General features: G+C 37.2%; 1 protein-coding gene across 2 annotated transcripts in view; it reads right to left on the bottom strand.

The window, feature by feature from the left end:
• The window catches only part of ALPK3 (alpha kinase 3), a 66223-nt gene that overhangs the window by 22289 nt on the left and 25002 nt on the right, over window positions 1–18932 (bottom strand). For both annotated transcript variants that reach the window (XM_072402051.1, XM_072402052.1), the window contains 3 exons: window positions 16105–16226; window positions 9261–9378; window positions 7731–9177 (listed from right to left, as the gene is read on the bottom strand). In XM_072402051.1, the coding sequence (XP_072258152.1) occupies window positions 7731–9177; window positions 9261–9378; window positions 16105–16226 (1687 nt within the window). The remainder of the gene's footprint in view (window positions 1–7730; window positions 9178–9260; window positions 9379–16104; window positions 16227–18932) is intronic.

The raw sequence follows: 18932 nt of genomic DNA, 5'->3' as shown, positions 1-18932 counted from the left end.
AGTATAATATTTTAATTATTTTTTTTAACACATTTGTCGTATAGGACGCACTAACTTTTCCCCCTAAGTTTTGGGGAAGAAAAAGTGCGTCTTATATGGCAAAAAATACGGTAACTCTCTTCTTGACATTCAGCTCTTGCAACTTTTGGATTTGTGCCTCAGTTGCCTGTAGGAATATATGGCAGTAAGTCAGTCATAAGCAAAAGGTTTTTTTTACAAGTCCACCAAAGCACTCTAAAAATGTAAGTCCTTTTAAAAAATGTTTTTACAAAATAAGTTTTGTATATAGCAGAGAAAGGTAAAAACTCTATTTGGTCATCATATGCTCAGTGCACCCTGCAAGGGGGGTTTCTAATACTGGTAATAAAACAGGAAATTAGGGTTAATCTATTCAAACTGAACAAAGCTTTTTTTCCATAGAGCTGTCCCCAGCAAAGGTGTCCCCACTGGAGCATTCTCGCTCACTTGTTTTTCTGATGACACTTCAGAATGTTGGGTTTCCCCTAACTTTTTGTCTTAATGACAATAGTCACCAGGACAAACAAAAAGGTCAAACCTCTGAAACGTAGAAACAGGCTGCCATAATTTTTTTTAGAGGGTCTAACCCTTACCTATTCTATCCAAAACTATGAAACAAAAAAAAAATCTGTACACATATAACAACATGGTTTAACTGAAACATGGCTGGGCAAACATGCAGCTGGGTGAGGATAACTTTTTATTATGCCTTAGTTTGAAACATTACCTAGCTTCTGCTCTATTAAACTTACAGTAACTAATAAGCTGTTTTCTATTTTAAGCTAACCTCCAGAAAGTGGATATATACTCAATTGTAAAACAGCAGTGAAATATAAAACAGCAATATCTTATCAAGTATATATCATACAATCTTGACCATAGCTGAAATAAAATAAGAAACTTTACCTTTGGGCTTGCTGTGACATTGGTTTATCAGTTTAAGGCACTTCTGAGATCATTGAACTATTGAGGAATTCATTGACATGTGCCTTTAACATGCAGTTGACTTTCTTTAGACATTAAATGAAAAAATACTACATTTGATGCATTGATGCAAGCCCCAATTGCTCTTCCCCATGGTTTATAGAGGATAACTGCACTTTCAAAGTACAGTTGTACACTCTTTACTCCCAATCAAAAAGTACCCACCTCCACACATTCATACTTATCATGAGCTCATGTCATCTTTGGTTACTTTTGTTCAAAGAAAGAAAGCAGAGATAATTCTAGGTTGTTTGAAAAACAATGATCCATTTAGATAGTGAGCCCCTTTGTCAAAGATCATCTTAAATGGCTATATGCTGTGCTGCTGTATAATTACAGTATAATTAATTACACCAGCCTTGTGTCATATAGAACGTTAACGTAAGCCAGAACTGCTTTCACAAATACCAGGATATATATAACCAGATTTAAGTTTTAAAATATAAAAAAACAAAACCAGCTTTTGCTGTAATATTAACCTTCAATTCAGAGAAGCCCTATGTCAGCCAATATTATTTTACCCACTTGCTCTGAGTCCAGGTCATTGTGGACCTGCCCCAGCCTGTTACTGTATAGTGAACGGAGAACAGTTATGAGTTCATCTCTCTAACTTGTGACTTTATCTTCATAGCACTCCTGTCAATGTCAAAAAACGTCCAAGGAAAGACAACCATTGAAACAGTGGCAGCATCATGGGCACCCAAGACACAATGATGTGTAAGAGGGTGAGAGGGGTGGCTTGATTTAATGAATTTACATCAAAAACACTAAAATCTACCATAAGTCTCTTCTAATAACATTAGTGGCGAAAGCTTGTAATGTGGTGACAATTTGGGACCCCTAGGATTGCACAGTGGTTGACATGTATTAATGAGATATATGTAATGGAAGACCTGACTGCCTCTATAAGAGGCACCAAGGAGGTAACCAATCAGAGATGGTTCTACTGGACCATGTTCCGCAATTCAACAGAATATCTTACCACCCTCCAAACGAACACCTGAATTACCAATTTTGAGATGCTATCATACAGCCTTATGTCATTCATTTTTACTGGTTGGTATTTATAGCATATGTTTATCCAATCAAGGAATTTTACCCCCTTCCTTCAAAGTTTCCATAACCTTGTATCTCTGCAATGCACTCAAGGAACTCCGACCCAGAAGCAGCATGACATATAATTTATAGGTGTCCCATATAAATCTAAGACACTATATCTACTTGACCTTGAATATGTTTATGGAAAGTGCTGGGGGACACAAGAAAAACTAGTGCAGCAGAAAGCAAAAGATGAAGCACGGTACCACCTGCTCTATTTCAAATGCATTTATGTTTGATGAGCCTAGCAATCATCGGACTGAGTCTACTTACATGACTTTTAATGTTTGGCATGTAGAGGTATTTTGTGGACCTAACCTACAGACACATCATATCTGTCAGTGTAGACATCAAACACTAATTCGGGGAAGGCTCCAGACCAATTTAAAGAGCTACAATAATTCGTTTTAAAACTAAACTGCCACACAATATACTTCTTAATTTTAGAAGCACTTCTAACCTTTTTATAGAAAAATAAAGAATAATGTATATACTCAAATATAAACCAATGCATCTACTTTTAACTGAAAAAACAGATTAACTACATTAATTTAAGGATACACATAGGGCACAAATGTGGCTGTCCTATCATTCAAAACAGTACTCAATAGAAATGTCTATATAATGAGTATAAATGAATACATCCATTTTGTGTTATAATTAAAAAGTAAACAGATTTAAAATCACAAGGGCTTAGCCTGAATTTCCCTGTTTCCCTTTTTATATGTAAACTATTGTGTAATTTTGTTATGATGCTCTTAAATGATCTTCTGTGCATTATTTTCTGGCCACTAGTAGATGGCGCTGTGTCCTCATGTAAAGCATGTAACAAACTCTCTAAGATTAAACTGCACAAAAAGAATTTGCAACACACTTTACATGAATACTGATGTGACCTGACTATAGGCTGAGCTGTAATTTTTAGGTAGAAAACAAATTGTGGTTTTCACATAAATTTACACAGGTTTCACCCATTTAAAATGTGGATTTAATTAGTGAAATGTGTGACTTATGAGTGAAAGTTAAGTGAATCTTGTGCAGAAGCATTTATAAGTACCGTATTTTTCGGACCATAAGACGCACTTTTTTTCCCCCTAAAGTGGGGGGAAAATCAGGGTGCGTCTTATGGTCCGAATGCATATTTTTTTACTTACCTGTATCCCCGCCGGTCCCCGCAGCCAGTGTCCTCTTCCTGTGTCCCAGCGTGCGGCACTTGTGCCTGCCCACGAAGGCGGCGCCGATTGATTTCATGAATGCCGGTCGGCGCCGCCTTCATGGGCGGGCACAAGTGCCACACGCTGGATCTCAGGGAAACACAGAGGAGGAACACAGACAAAGGCAGATAGCAGCCAATGTCTGTGTTCCTCCTCTGTGTTTCCCTGTCTTCCAGCGTGCGGCACTTGTGCCCGCCCACGAAGGCGGCGCCGATTGATTTCATGAATGCCGGTCGGCGCCGCCTTCATGGGCGGGCACAAGTGCCACACGCTGGATCTCAGGGAAACACAGAGGAGGAACACAGACAGAGGCAGATAGCAGCCAATGTCTGTGTTCCTCCTCTGTAGGAGGCTGCTATCTGCCTCTGTCTGTGTTCCTCCTCTGTGTTTCCCTGTCTTCCAGCGTGCGGCACTTGTGCCCGCCCACGAAGGCGGCGCCGATTGATTTCATGAATGCCGGTCGGCGCCGCCTTCATGGGCGGGCACAAGTGCCGCACGCTGGATCTCAGGGGAAATCAAATGAATTTTTTTTTTCTTGTTTTCCCGTGCAGAAAACCTGGTGCGTCTTATAGTCCGGAGCGTCTAATGGTCCGAAAAATACGGTAAATATACATTGTCATATCATAAAGAGGCTAAATAGTGTTGTTATGCCCCAAAGAGCCAATTTCATTTACATAAAATAATGTTTTATTTATGGCTACCCCTACTATTGCTCATACTACAAATACATCAATATTCAACATTTTATTATTATTATACAGTACCATCATATTATGCATCACTGTACAAATTCCATAGTTGTGTGACTAACTGTCTCTCAAAGGAGCTCACAATCCAATGTCCCTACTACAGTCATATGTCATTAATGTAGGCTAAGGTCAATTTAGGGGGGAGCCAATTAACCTAACTGCATGTTTTTGGGATGTGGGAAGAAACCAGAGTACCCGAAAGAAACCCACATGGACACGAGGAGAACCTGCAAACTCCATACAGATAGTGTCCTGGCTGGGATTTGAACCTAGGAACCCGCACAGCAAAGGCCAGAGTGCTAACGCCTGAGCCACCGTGCTGCCCAGTGCATGAATAATCAAGATGTAAAAAATATCATATGGTATAGGTTGGCATTTAGCTTTTGAAGATAGAGATAAAATAACTAGGAGTGATATAATAATCTTTAAAACAACGGAGAGAAATGTTAGGAAGGACCACCCGAGGTGAGTGACTGTATCCATGACCAGATGTGTTGCAGCACTAAAGTGTATGTACAGTTTGGGTACAAGTCAAGGCCTTAGGTACTCATGTAACTCAAACAGCTAGTAGAGGATGAGGATCAATTAACAATAGTCAAGCAGCCAGAAAAGATCATAGTTTAAGGATCCTGGCAATTCCGTAGACCCAGAGCAATGACAGGAGGGTGCTTCCTCTAAAATAAATGTTAGGAAAGAGAGTATGGACCTTCTCTGTGTCACTCCACTCGGTGGATGTCAGCTCAGCAATGGAAGTTCCTCATGGTTAACTCTTTCCATGGAAGGACCAGCAGTGTTGGGGAATTTGAAAAAGGGTGAAAAAGTAAGGTAACTCCCATGCCTTGGCTTAACTGGACTGATCACCTAAAGTCTTTAAAGACAGGGGAAACGCAGAGGCAATGCTATTGATTATAGAGCTGATGCTCAGCAGCTAACTTTGCTAGGTTGGGGTTTATAAAGTGTCTGCATGAGGAAAGCAGCATCCAAGGGCACTTCCAGGCTCTACCATGCAAGCCTAGCTTCCAAATACAGGTTATAGTTTAAGATGCAGTTCACAAATAACTCTTGCAACACAGTGGCAATCTCAACTGGAGAAAAGATCCAAAGCAACAAAATGATTAGGTACCTTGTTGACAGTAAACATTCTCCTTCTTCTTTAGTTGCGCACTGGTAATTTTGGCTGACAAAGTTCTGTCTTAAGTTAACATACTATATAAGTCAAGGTCGATGTTAATTAATTATACTGCAAGATTACATAGCCTGTGGACTTGTGAAATATATCAAAATATGACAGAACATTTTCCTTTTATTTAGGAAGTGTTATCAAATGCAGTATTTATTATTACATAACTCTGTGTGTTCTTTTTAAATCACAGTGATAACTGAAATCACCCAAAGAGGTCTGATCTAAAGTTCATATATCTTTGGATGTTGGTGCTGATAATATACATTCAAGTTGACACAATTTACAGTTAATGGAAAATGTCCAGAATTGTAGCCTTTTTGATTCTTATCAATTTCTGTGTATTATTGTCAGTTTTCCTGATACTGAGCCCTGGGGAAAGCATAAAAACTATTGATGGATCTGCAAGAAAAACGTTGAATTGTACAAATCAGGGAAAGAATATAAAAATATGTGGAGCTTAGAAAATGCCAGTCAGCAAATATTTAAAAAAAGTTGAAAGTTTTGGTAAACCAACCAAGATATCATCCACAAATGCCAGAAAAAAAAATGTTGAGATGCCAATAAAAACCCACAAACCTTGTTGTTGTTGCAAGATACACAGTATACTAGAATCAGAATGGGTTGTGTGGTTAAATTGTGAAAAAAAAAGTCCTTTGGAGCGATGAGACTTAATTGAACTTTATCATCACAACCATGGACTCAAAAGGCTTATGACTAAAAAGAAAAGTGGTTTCATAATATTAAAAGCCCGGAGATGTAACAAAGGAGAAAAAAAGGTTACAGCCAAAGACAGAAATGGAACCTATTTATTTTTCAGTATTATATTTTGGGTTCGCAAATTAGTTGTTCAACCTTCCAAATAAAAGAGCAGACTCTTTAGGAAGGTTAACTGAGTTCTGTGTTTTTCAGATTGTTAATTGACCTAAATTGTCTACATCCCTGGTACCCAACCTGCGGAATTTTTGTACTTACTGCATGTCCTTTGGAGCTCCTCCATACAGTGTTTTCCTTACGTAGTTGCTTACTGAAGCCAGTGAAAAAATATTATTCTTTAAAGTGTGTTCTAGTCATTAAATTGTTCCGTTTGGCATATTTGAAGTCTCTGATCATATCCACGAACATGTCTGTGTTCTTTGACTATCGCTTGCAGCAAGCCTGTGGTCTTTGACCATCACCTATTATACCTTCTATATCAAGGAAAAAGAGGCTCCAATAACCTACATGATCTGTCGTTGCTAAAAGGTAATTGAGATTCTGTGCTGAAGTATCACTGGCTGCTTGAGAGAAATTTCCATTGCATTACTAAGCAACCTCTATTTTACTTATAAGCAGCTTTGTATCTCTAAGACATCCTTTCATCAAAGAATATATAATGTTTTTTTGCTGTTGCATTAAGGCATGGTTAAAAATGCAAATATATACAAAACTGCTAAAAAGTGACTATGTGCTAGAGGTACAGAAGGTACAAGCCCCTAAATACCAAGGTCAGAACTGTTCAGGATATGGTACTTAATGTCACTTTTTACAGATGTGAAAACTGGACAAAACTGGAAAAGTATACCTTAGAACTTTCAGGTCCAAAAATAATGAAGTAATAAAACATAGACAGCAAGTAAAACAATCAAATTGATCCTCCAGTAAATAAAGCTCAAACTTTTATTAAAAGCCCAGATGAATATACTGAAGATGTCATTTTTGGACATATTATAGGAAGAACTAACTCTGCCTCTGGTATCCAACACTTCTGAGGGTGTCAGATACCAGTTTCTTTGCTGAGCACCATGGTTTCTCCTGTGAATCACAATGTGACAATTGTGTCATGCAGTGCCATTGAGGTTGGTGGAAATATTTAGCTGTGAACCAGGCATGTAACAGGCATGTCATGCAGAAGTGTGGAACACTAAAAGTTCTGGAATTATTCAAGTGAACATTGAAAACACTGGAGAGAATGAACATTGAAAACACTACTTGCTGGAAAGTTAGTTTTGTTTTATTTTTATTACAGGATATAACTGATTTTTTTATACTGCACTACTGTTACGATTACCGTTATGACTTTATACATATATTATATAACTCTGCATGAAAATTACTAGATTTGTAGTGTCTGCCCTCATGAGTGTCTGCCCTCATCAGAAGCCTTAGTTCCTGTTTCTTTTAGCCCATCATCATAATTAATAATAAAATCTTTGTAATATTTGCAAACAGTTGCATGTAAAAAGTAATCTATCTTACATCAGTTATATCAGTGTACTCTACTAAAAAAACTTTCAGACTTTATGAGACAGCTGTGCCATAAATCATTTTCACACAAAAGAACAAGAGGTTTGGAATAGTTCCGTTTGGAACACAGTAAAGGTATCAGCTATGATTCTCCTTCGGAACATGTAAGTGTCTTGGCTATAATTAGGTACCTTCTGAAGCATCTTAGTCAAGATGGAAAAAAATTTTGTATGAGACAAGTAAACAAGAAAATAAACTTACTTCAATGGGATTGACCAGGGACATCTTGTTGACCTCTAAGGGTTGCTCCTTGTGTGGTTTCCCCCCATCTTTCTCTGTATTTGTAAATGTATTCTTGTTATCATGTGCTGATGTTGCATCAGAGGATATTTTCTCAGGTACCAATGCTGGAGTTACCTGCTCTGTAGATCTTACTTCCTTTATTCTTTGCTCTGTATTACTACTTACTGGGACCAACAAAGGTGAATCAGTGGTTCTTTCCACAGCAGCTAACTTTTGCAGTTCAGGTTTTGGCTTAACCTCTGGTGATGTCTGACTTAAATTAGAAACTCGTCCAGGTCCAAACTTTAAAGCTGTTACTGGTGAAGTTTTGTGTCCAGCAGACAGTTCTCTTTGTTCTTTTATTCTTCTTGGGGCAGCTTTTGGTGTTTCTTTGCTCTGTACTTCAGTTGATGACTTTGCATGAGTTACACTAGAAGTTTGAAGGTCTCCCTTTGTTTTCTGGTCTTTTTTGAGTGTTGGCAGACCTTTTTCTTCCTTTGTATGTTGTTGTGAATTATCAAGAAACATTTCTTTGAGGGAAAACCTAATATCTCCCTTAGATTGTGAACTAACTGGTTTTGGAATGGAAGGCACAACACCATCTTTTAATTTCATAGTATCTTTTGCTACTACAGATTTTGATGATTTATTAGAGGCAATGGGAGGTGCAAACCTTTTATTTGATGTCCCTGGAGTAATTTCCACCTCCATTTTTTCTTCTGGTGGGGATTTAGAAGTATCTTTACTAAATCGAGACCTTCTTGGAGCAGGACTTATGCTTTCCACTTTTTTTGGGTTTCCTTGTATTGCTTCCTCTTTTTTGGAGTCTGGAATAGGTAAAGGAGGTTCCTCTTCTTTTTTCTTCTTTTTTGCATAGGACTCTTTAGAGGCTTGCTTTTTTGTTATAACTTCTACTGTTTCATAGACATAAGCAAGAAATTCTTTCCCATTTTCTTCAATGTTTTCAGGTAGAGTATAACCATTGGTGGTTACCTCTTCCTTTGGCTTACTGTCAATTTCAGCAAAGCCATTGACTACATTTTGTGGTTGCTCTGCTGTCTTTGCAATTTCCTCTTGTAGCCTTGAGCTTGGATCAGGAATATGGACCTTAATTAATTCCTCTTTATCTTCTGATGAAGTTAAGGCATTTTCAATCTTCTCAGAAGAGAACCTTCGTTTCCTTTGAATCCTTTCAGGACTCAAAGCCCTCAGTCTTTCACCTTCCTCAAAGTTCTCTTTGACTTTCCTCCTACTTTGCTCAATCTCACGCATTTTGGCTTCTGCTTTTCTCTTGAGTTTTGCAAACCACCTTTGGTGGATTTTGTATTCAGTCATTGTTCCAACTTCTAGTACTCCTGAACAGGAAACAATGCCTTTGTTATTCCTGGCTGATGCTTGATAAATTGCTGCATCTTCTTCACTGCACCTAAGATATAGATTTGCTATGATTAGAACTAAGCAAATATTAGAAGTTAAATTTAATCCAATAAAACTGTAATAATGACTCACTTGTAAATTTGTAAGGTATGCCGCTTCCCATTACGCTGTATTTCATATTTTGGCAAACCACAATATCTATCCATTTCCTCATCATCCTTGTACCACGTAACCTCTGGCTCCGGGTGTCCTATAGAAAAGTTTTTTTTTAAATTATTTCATATGATTATTTTAATAAAACAATACTAAAAGGACAATAAGAATCTATATACGTATATATGTTGTGGGAGATAAGCTTCAATGCACTTGCCAAAGGTGCAAAGAGGTATTTGAGGCTCCAGTTCACTTTCAAAGGACCAGACAGACTATATGTGCAATTTTATTGCAATGTATTACTTTATTAACAATCTTTGATAAGGAGATGACAAACTACTCTTTTAATGTGTGATCTTTTCATGTTTTTTATTATATTTTGAACAAGGAAAACTGTTGGATTTTATCCATATATCATTTGTATGAGAAGCCCATTTGCCTTCATTTTTGATAAATTATGAAAGAAACATACTTGTCTAATTTTTGTTTTAATTAAAAAGTAAAATAAACACATATTTCGAAAGAATAAATGTTTTCATTAGACATTATTGTATTATATGTATTATTCTATTTTCACATATCACAGGGCAGTAAGAGTGCAGATGCCCACCATCTGGTCCATTCATGCTGATGTAAAAGAGAGATTAACTGTATTGTAGGGATGAAATAAATAAAGACATTGGCAGTACTTGAGAGGTGATGTGTGGCAGAGATTAACTGTGCTTGCGTTGTGATATAGGAGAAAGAGAGAAGTGTTATATAATATATTAAAATACCCTGTTCTTCGTGTCAGAATAAAAAAAAAAAAGTATTCTCTGGTTTGAGGATAGCCATGTTTTCCAATGAGTGCTTGACAATTTTTATCCAGTAAAAACATTTTTCTTAATTTTAGATACCACTATCTGGAGCTCCGTTAGCAAGATGTACCTTCTTGACAACATACTATCAGACAGAAAGAGAGGCCCACAGCATTAAGAGCAGGGCCTCATGACAGGGGTGTAAGGGGCTGCCCAGGGAAAGGAGTGAGGGGGGGCTGGAGTTATCAGCAAAGGTGTTGGATTGGGGGAATTTGAAAGATGCGGAGGAGAAAGAAAATGAGAGGATGGATATTAAAAGGGGTGGAGATATTATATAGATAAAAGGGGGCTGTGTCAGAGGTCGTCACAGTTTTTTAAGAAGAAAATTCCCACCCTCCCTCCCTAAAGGTTTAGGTTTAGTGGGCGGTTGGGGTTGGGGGGAAGGTAAGTGCCCGTGGTAAGTTTGGTGGTGAAGGGGCATCCCGGGTGGTGGAGTTCCCCTTTAAGATGTTTAATGTGGGCCCCTGAGGCAAGGTGGGCCTAGGGGCCTTAGTGGTGGTTATGGTGGGTTGCAAACATTGCAACTGGGCGGGCTTTACCTTTCAGGACCTGCAGCCTGGTAAAATTAGGAAAAGTTAAAAGAGGTGGGTAATTTAAATGTTAAGGGTTAATAATGGAAGTAAAGTATAGAGTTAGAGTTATTACACTGTTATTTAAATAGTTATTTATATTTATTCATGTTTCAGGGTAATGTGTTAATATTAATGTTATGTTTGGTTGTTTATGTTATTTAAGGTTCATTAATGTTATGTATGTCTAAAGTTATTTTATTTATGTTTATTTATGAAAAGTTATGTTAATTGGTTATTTAAATAAACGGCTGCTTGCCAGCCAATTTTAAGTCCAAAAAAGAGTGTGGTGTTTTATGTAAGATGGGGGTTAGGGGAGGGGGTTGGCAAGCGGAGGTGGGGAAGGGGAAAAAGTAATTGGTTGGAGGAGGGTAAAATATAAAAGGGGGGGAGAGGGGGTGGAGCCTGGGCAAGGGATCCCCACTACCCTTGTCAAGTGAAAGTAACACAAAGAAACAGTAATGCTTTTCATTCTTTAAAGTATAGAAATAATGAGTGGAAAGTAATGATAAAGAAAAAAACAAGAACAATGCTTTGTGTAGCTAAGCAAGGCAACCATATTGCTCTGGAACAACCACAGAACAGTGCTACAGATTTTAGGCATGTTTTACAAATGTGAAAATAACACAGAAAAATGTCAAAATACAAAATGTGCTTACTAAAATTTTTTTTAGGTTTCTTCCATTGACAGCTATACTACAGATGAATGCACACAAATACCTCATACAGCCTAATGGCATCCACTGGTACATAAAAACAACATGACATTGTTTATATTGATGCATTACAAGATAAAAAAGAGACAAGCATTTTTGATCAGTAGAATTTCCCCTTTTAGCCCGGTTTCCCAGAGAATCTGAACATTATTGCAAGGGTTCCTCAGGAGTTAAAAAAAGGTGGGAAAGGCTAGTATAAAATGTATGGTGGACATATAATGTTGGACATGTAACACTGAGAAGGAAAAAAAATCAAGATAGAAATGTGCCAGTAACATATTGTGAAATCAAAGTGGCCAAGTGTCTTCAGAAAAGGTAATATAACAGAGGAGGGAAAAGAAAATGTTCTATGAGTTTATAGGGTTAAACAGGACTGAAATGATGCACAAGAGGTTCCCCCTAATGTGCTGCGTTTTGTTTGGGGTTAAACTGGTGTTGAAATCTCCACTATGCCTCCGCTACATTCTGCTCCTTGCAAAACCAAGCCGTCAAAATGACCACTCAATTCTACAAATGGCACTCTTTCATTGTAATCACTAGGGCTCCATTGTCCAATGTGACAGCAGTCCTAATAGATCAGAGTGGTCCAGCTGTCAAAGTGACAGAGCTCTTCCAGTGTGTTCTAAAGCAGTGGTCCCCAACCTTTTGGGGCCCACGGACCACTAAATCTGGGGACCCCTGATCTGAAGGACTGGCCCTTTCAGTGTGACAGCCATGTCAAAGAGGTATAGTGAAAGAAAGCTGATATACGAGAACAAACATTTTAAAGAGGTTTGGAAGCTGTGGTGGAAACTGTGTGCAGATCCATAATAAATCAGGTCATCTCTACCTAAAAGATGAAATAAAAATCATGTTGAGTAGCTGTAACTTGACAGGCAAGGTGTACAAATATTAAGTGCAGCAATAATTACTGTAAGATGAGACTTGGTGTTATAGAACAATCATCTCCAGAGACGATGGGCCTGATTTATTAAAGTTTGAGAGGATACGCTTTCATTAGTGAAGCTGGGTGATCCAGTAAATCTGAAATGGATCTAGTCCAGGATTGAAAACATTTGCCAACAAATAGCAAATGACTTTTAGGAAATTCATTCCAGGTTTGCCGGATCACACAGCTTTACTTTCGAAAGTGTATCCTCTCCAGCCTTGGAGAACTTTATTAAATCAGGACCAATGGTGTGACTGGAGACAATAATATTTAAGCAATGACATTTATAAAAGTTTTTGGTGATACATTTGAAAGAGATGTATGTAAGTAAATCTTTTATTCTTTTTCTTTTTAGGGGAAAAATTGTTTTCCTATTTTTCTAACCTAAATAAGCTGATGTTTGACAGCACTGGCAGCAGGTGCCAAGTTGCTCCCGTGGATAGTTTATCTTTGGACGTCAGCGTTTGAAAGCTGATCCGCTGTCACTTCACACCAGCTTCATATCCCTCCTTTACCCCTTCTGCCCAGCAGCTCCATGGTTGCATCACTGCGTTCTCTCCAGATTCATTTCATTGTCTCTTTCCATGTAAACTCAGTGAAGCACCTACTGTTTACAGGATATTATTAGTCCATATCTAATGATTTTAAATAACTGCGTTGGAACTAAAAAAGTGTTCATGATGTAATTAAGGTTGACTGATTTTACCTTTAAATATTAAGCTTCAAACATTGTTCAAAGTAAAGAAAAAACATTTTCCTCTACACTTAGTCTACCTGTAGATTAAAATTTTAACAAACAGGTTAATTCCATTACAACCGTACAAAGAGCAAAGCAATACATATAAAGTCCTGTACATAAAGGAAGTATTGGGAACTAGTCTTGCTCTGACTTCAATAGGTTGGATTCTGCTGGTTATGAAATGCTGCACTGATGTTTTGTTATTTGCACTCTAATTATCTGCAGTGAAAAGCTTTGTACTTTTTCTGGTAATTTTTGTATAGTCTTTTTCTTGATACAGTTTGTGAAATTGTCAAATGAGCATGCTATGGACATCTTTTGTCATATTTTGTGCTAGCAGCTCACTTTGTTCCTAACATGTGTACAGGACCTTACGCAAAAGGATTTCCAGAACACCAAGTCCCCGTACTGGCAGGTTTAAAGAAGGGTCATTCCTAAAGTGTGTGCATGCCTCTAGGATGCCAAAACTGAGAGAGTATATTAAGCCAAATGGCATGATACACACTAGCACCCAATAAAGTGCTCACTTTGCAATGTGTCTACAAAATCATTTCCTAGCTCATGTCTTGTGCTGTCCAGTTTTCCACAACACTCTTCAGAGCAGACCCTCACCGATAAAGATCATTAAACAGTTGGGTTCTTTAAACCATGAACAATCATATTTTCATCCCATAAACTCCATCAGGAGGTATGTATTCTGTATTATGTATTTATAATCTACATTTCCTCCTGGCAAAAAAATTACAAAACAAATAAACCTGCCAACTATTTCACTCCCAATCAAAATGTTGTAGTGCACCGATCAAATTTTTTTGGCAGTGTATTTGGGTTCTAAAAACTGTAGCCCTTAACCTCTTCACACCTATTAAAAGTGACAGTGCATCAGATACTAGTTATTTCTAACCTTCAATTAATTTATTTGCCTTTGAAGTGCCAGGCAGTTCGAACTGACACCTCAGGCAGTGGGCAGATGCCTTGATTGGCTTTTGACCCTGTGGTCACAATGATCAAAATCATAGTGATCACTGTGTTAGGACAAGCAATAGCTGTTGTGTCCATTCTCCCTTTCTGGCAGAACACTTTACAACTATGAATATAAATACGTTTCCATTTTTACTTATTTACTTGAAAAGAAAAAAAAAAGAAAAGAAAGCCATTATCATCCTGACAAAATACTTACTTGTTTTGGAAAATATATTTACAGTCAAACAAACGCATCACAGACAAAGGAATTGGTACTAAAGTAGTTAACTCATCCCCTAACCCAAATCTTCAGTTCCTTATCATGAACAAATAATATCCACAACCATAATATTCCAAGTAGCGCAGACCACAAAGATGCCCAGCAGGGCATTTTGTAGATATATATTAATAATACATGAAAGATTTAACCGCCAGGATTAAAGCCCAGTTTAATCAAATGTTACTGTTCACCCAAGGAAGAAATTTGTTTCTCCAAAAAGATGAGACGTATTGTTTTTAAGCTTCATTAGTTCAGCTTCAGTATATTGCTGATTATTAGAAAGTGGCTACAAAGGCAAGGAACATACACTGACCTAAAAAGTGTTTAACTTAACATAGGAATAAACTATATACAAATGTTCTATCTGTGTACAGCTACATTATGCTACTTTTGTACTCATATCTGTGGCGCATATCACCTGGCTTTTACTTTACTGCAGCTCTCATCATTCTCTTTAGCATTCAACACCTCTGGTAGTGTTGAGAGGCTGTGCCCCCGCTGCATACTGTAGTTCAGCCTTCTGACCTTTATGTCACTTCTATGTCCTATAGTGATGTGGGACCATGGATGTGGGGTGATGTGAAGGCCAGGAACTACACCGCATGTAAATGCTGAAGAGAATTACAGGGAATATAGCAATGGTAGACAACATGGGCTGCCATAAAGTTAGGTATAGATGCTTTTTATATCTCATGGCAGGGACCTGGGCTGCTGAGTTTTCCTTATTCTTGATAGTTTTATGGTATAATCAAATCAAAAAAAGTATGTATATATATATATATATATATACCTATATATATATATATATTTTTTATTCTTTATTTCTTTATTTATTTGCAATATGGCTTACATGAAGGCACAACTGCTTCTCAGAATTCCCATATACAGATCATTTCTACTTTTATTAGAAATTTGAAGGTAAAGTACAAGTAAAATGTCAAGTATCTCAAAGTTATTTTTGCTTAGATTCAATTTAAGACTCTCCCTTGCCTAATAAAATGTACACACTGCAGATTTTCTTGTAGGTCACTAATGGGGAAAATGGAGAAACTTGAGTATCCCTAACCTGGATATTTGATCTTATTCATAATCTCTTGGGCACCTTAAATTCATAACGATCAATCGCAGTCTTGTTATATCTCCCAGAGGATAGGCTTATCAAATAAGAGCAATAACTGCTCAACCACAAGTAACTGGAGTAGCTTGGAAAGATGCAGTAATACATATTGCAAAGTTTTAAAGTGGAACTAAACCCAAAAAAGACAACTCCTTTTATGCAGAAAGAATCAGGGATTTTTAATTGCACTCACCTGTCCCTGTACTGTCATAGCCATAGCCATCTTCCTTTTTCATTCTTTGACCAGGCTGGGGAGAAGTAACTCCCATGCAAATGTGCAGGAGATCATTCATGCAGCAGCTGCAGGGGAAGCCTGGATGTGCCAGTTGTCATATTAGGATAGCTATCAGACAGGTAAGAATACTTATTGCAGAAGGGACATTGCCTGTCCCTTTCTGCAATAAAGCCTTGCCTGATTTCAAGTTTTGAGGGCAGAACTTTAGTTTCAGCTTTAAAAAGACTAAACAGAATCCTGATAATTGAAAAACTTTCCAGCATTCTCAGAGGCACCCTAACCAAATTTTTGTGAATGTGACATATACACTCACCTATATGTAGATGTTTTAAAAGTTTTTTTTATTAAATATATACCAGTAGTTAAAACCTTGTATAGACTGTAACTAATTGAAGCTGAATTTAAATTGAAATTCTTACCTGAAACCATGCAGATGAATTTAGCATCACTGCCCTCTGACACAGCCCTGGCTTTCAACGTTGTCTCAAAACATGGTTGTGTTTCTTCAGTCAATTGAGATATAATATTGCAAAATGTGGTCCTGGAAAAAGCAAATAAGGCTTTAGGTAGGGATTACAGTATACAGAAAACAGAACATAGTAAAGTGGAGGTATTTCTCATTGCAATATTTTTTTTAATTGCTTCTAAGGGTATAAACCGAAATATTTGGCAGATCCATTATTCACACCTGAAATTCATGTAATATCATTAGACTATTTAAAGGATTCACACGATTTTTATTTATAATTCACATCTAATCTAATATTTGTTTCAACATAGAATACGTATGTTTTATGAGTAAATACATGCTATTAAATTGCATCATGCACTGATTTTCAATAGCATTAGCACCAAAAATAGATTCAAAATAAAACTGTTTACTGAGTAGCCCCTCTCACCTATTCATTTACTGTTATAAACACCCAAACCCTTTTACTTCCTCTGCCTAAATTCTGAAATCCAACTCCTAGTATTGACCCCTTTTGTCCCAGTCAGAGTGCTGCTGTAAAGAAAATTACATTAAGAATAAGTCAAAATCAAATCAAATTAAGTTATCCATTCATGATGATTCTATTTGATGATAAATACAGTTCATAACTTTTTGTTGGCGTGTTTTTTTCCAAATAAGCCAGAAATTATCATTTACCTATCCCATAAAACAAACTCATAATTCTTGACCTATTCCTGAAATGTATCCCAATCCTTAAAGTTAACACTTAATCTGACCCTAACACTGAACACTTAACTTACTAGTGAGACATAAAGCATCTCCAATTTGTTGATTACATCAACTACCAATTATAGCAAAGTAGCCTGTTTTAATATTCCATGTTTACCATATCAATATACTGCAGCAATTATGAAGATGTGTTTGGTACAAGTATTATTGCAACTGCACTGCACCTGATAGTATGTAAGCATATTGGTGAAGTCAAAATGCTTACATTAAAAGTCAAAAGCTGAAACAAGTTTGCAGAACTGTTTGAATATTACTTAGGTAGATCTAGCTTTTTCGGGGCTCAGTGCCTGAATAGGTAGTTTAGGATGACTTGAAACCTGCACTTTTAAAAACAAGTCAGAAATTGCAGTCTTAAGGCCTTTGAAAAGACTCTCAATGCACTGTCAAGACATTGGAACCCTAATAGGAAAGCATTTAAAAACACAATGGCCCTGAGTTATTAAAGCTCTCCAAGGCTGGAGAGGACACACTTTATTCAGTGAAGTTGTGTGATCCAGCAAACCTTTAATGGATTTCTTAAAAGTTTCAATCCTGGCCCATATCCATTCCAGGTTTGCTGGATCACCCAGGTTCACATATGAAAGTATATCCTTCCCAGTTTTGGAGAGCTTTAATAAATCAGCTCCAACATCTCCAGTAACCCACCACATTTTACCTAGTTTAGCTAAGAGACTTCAGTACCCAGAGTAATAATAGTTGTCACTTCAATAGATTTAATGATGTCTTGATGTTCAGTGCCAACACCATGCCTGCAATCCCTCTGGGGTAAAGTTTCAATTTCTGGCAATGACAAGGGTGGGTTTATTTCAGTGTAAATCCTACTCCCATTGCTTTCACTAGGTGTGGGGATTTATTCAAACAGAAATAGCTTTTTGGTGGAAACCAACAAATAAACTGAATGAAACACATAACAGCTGAGTTTAGAAGGTACAAAAATCTAATCTGATACCTGTATCTGTATGTGAACATGGGATGAGGGTGAAATATATTTTTATATGGGATTGAATGAAAATTGTGATATTTCACACCAATAGTTCACAGAGAGCAGCACTATTTTTGTATTGAGCATAATATTTTGGAAGAACTACAGTTTTCAAACTTAAGGTGCAAAGAAAACTACTGGGACTGTTTTGCAGTGACAACATTTTATTCTGAAGGAGAAGGGAGATGTCATAATGTTAAAGCAGTAAAGTACAGCAGTTTAACATAAAAAGTTTTAGTGTGTGGATTTTAAATATATAAACATCTTACATTGATACTTTATCTGAGAGCAAATCAAAAGGTACTTCCAGCAGTAGCTTAAATCATAGTACCATGTAAGTGGCCACCAGGAGACAAAAAAGTCCAATGGGAGCCACAAATTACAATAGAGGATGGTGTATGTAAAGCTGTCTGCTAGTTCTAAGCTAAATGATGAAGTTTAGGGTATATGTCTAGTCTACTTTTCCTAGCTGGTGTTACAACAGTAACCATATGATAACATACCTACATTATAAAGACATTTTCAGCACCCTTTAGACCCATTGGCCCTAATTTATTAAAGCTCTCCAAGCCTGGAGAGAATACACTTTCACCAGTGAAGCTGGGTTATCCAACAAACCTGGCATGGATCTGGTTCAGGATTCAAAGCATTTGCTAGCAAATAGCAAATGACATTGAAGAAATCCATTCCAGGTTTGCTGGATCACCCAGCTTCACTGGTGAAAGTGTAGTCTCTCCAGCCTTGGAGAGCTTTAATAAATCAGGCCTATTGTCCTCCAATGGCTCCATTGGGTATACATGGTGCCCCAAACCGAACTACTAATGGTTTGACTTTTGGGTTTATAGGCAGGTGAAGTATTGATGTTAGATGTTGATTTAATTAAATGATTATTTATTTAAAATCTACAAACAAAAACATTGTATGTCAAATTGCTTATGTGCTGATTTAGGATTACAATAGCCCCTTTTCTCCTAAAGAAACAAAAATGTGCAGAGAAGAGAGATCGATTCATCATCAGATTTACT

Source organism: Pyxicephalus adspersus, chromosome 2 (assembly GCF_032062135.1).
Source record: "Pyxicephalus adspersus chromosome 2, UCB_Pads_2.0, whole genome shotgun sequence".
Taxonomy (NCBI): domain Eukaryota; kingdom Metazoa; phylum Chordata; class Amphibia; order Anura; family Pyxicephalidae; genus Pyxicephalus; species Pyxicephalus adspersus.
The sequence above is the reverse complement of the archived record's forward strand: the minus strand, read 5'-3'. Positions and strand labels throughout refer to the sequence as shown.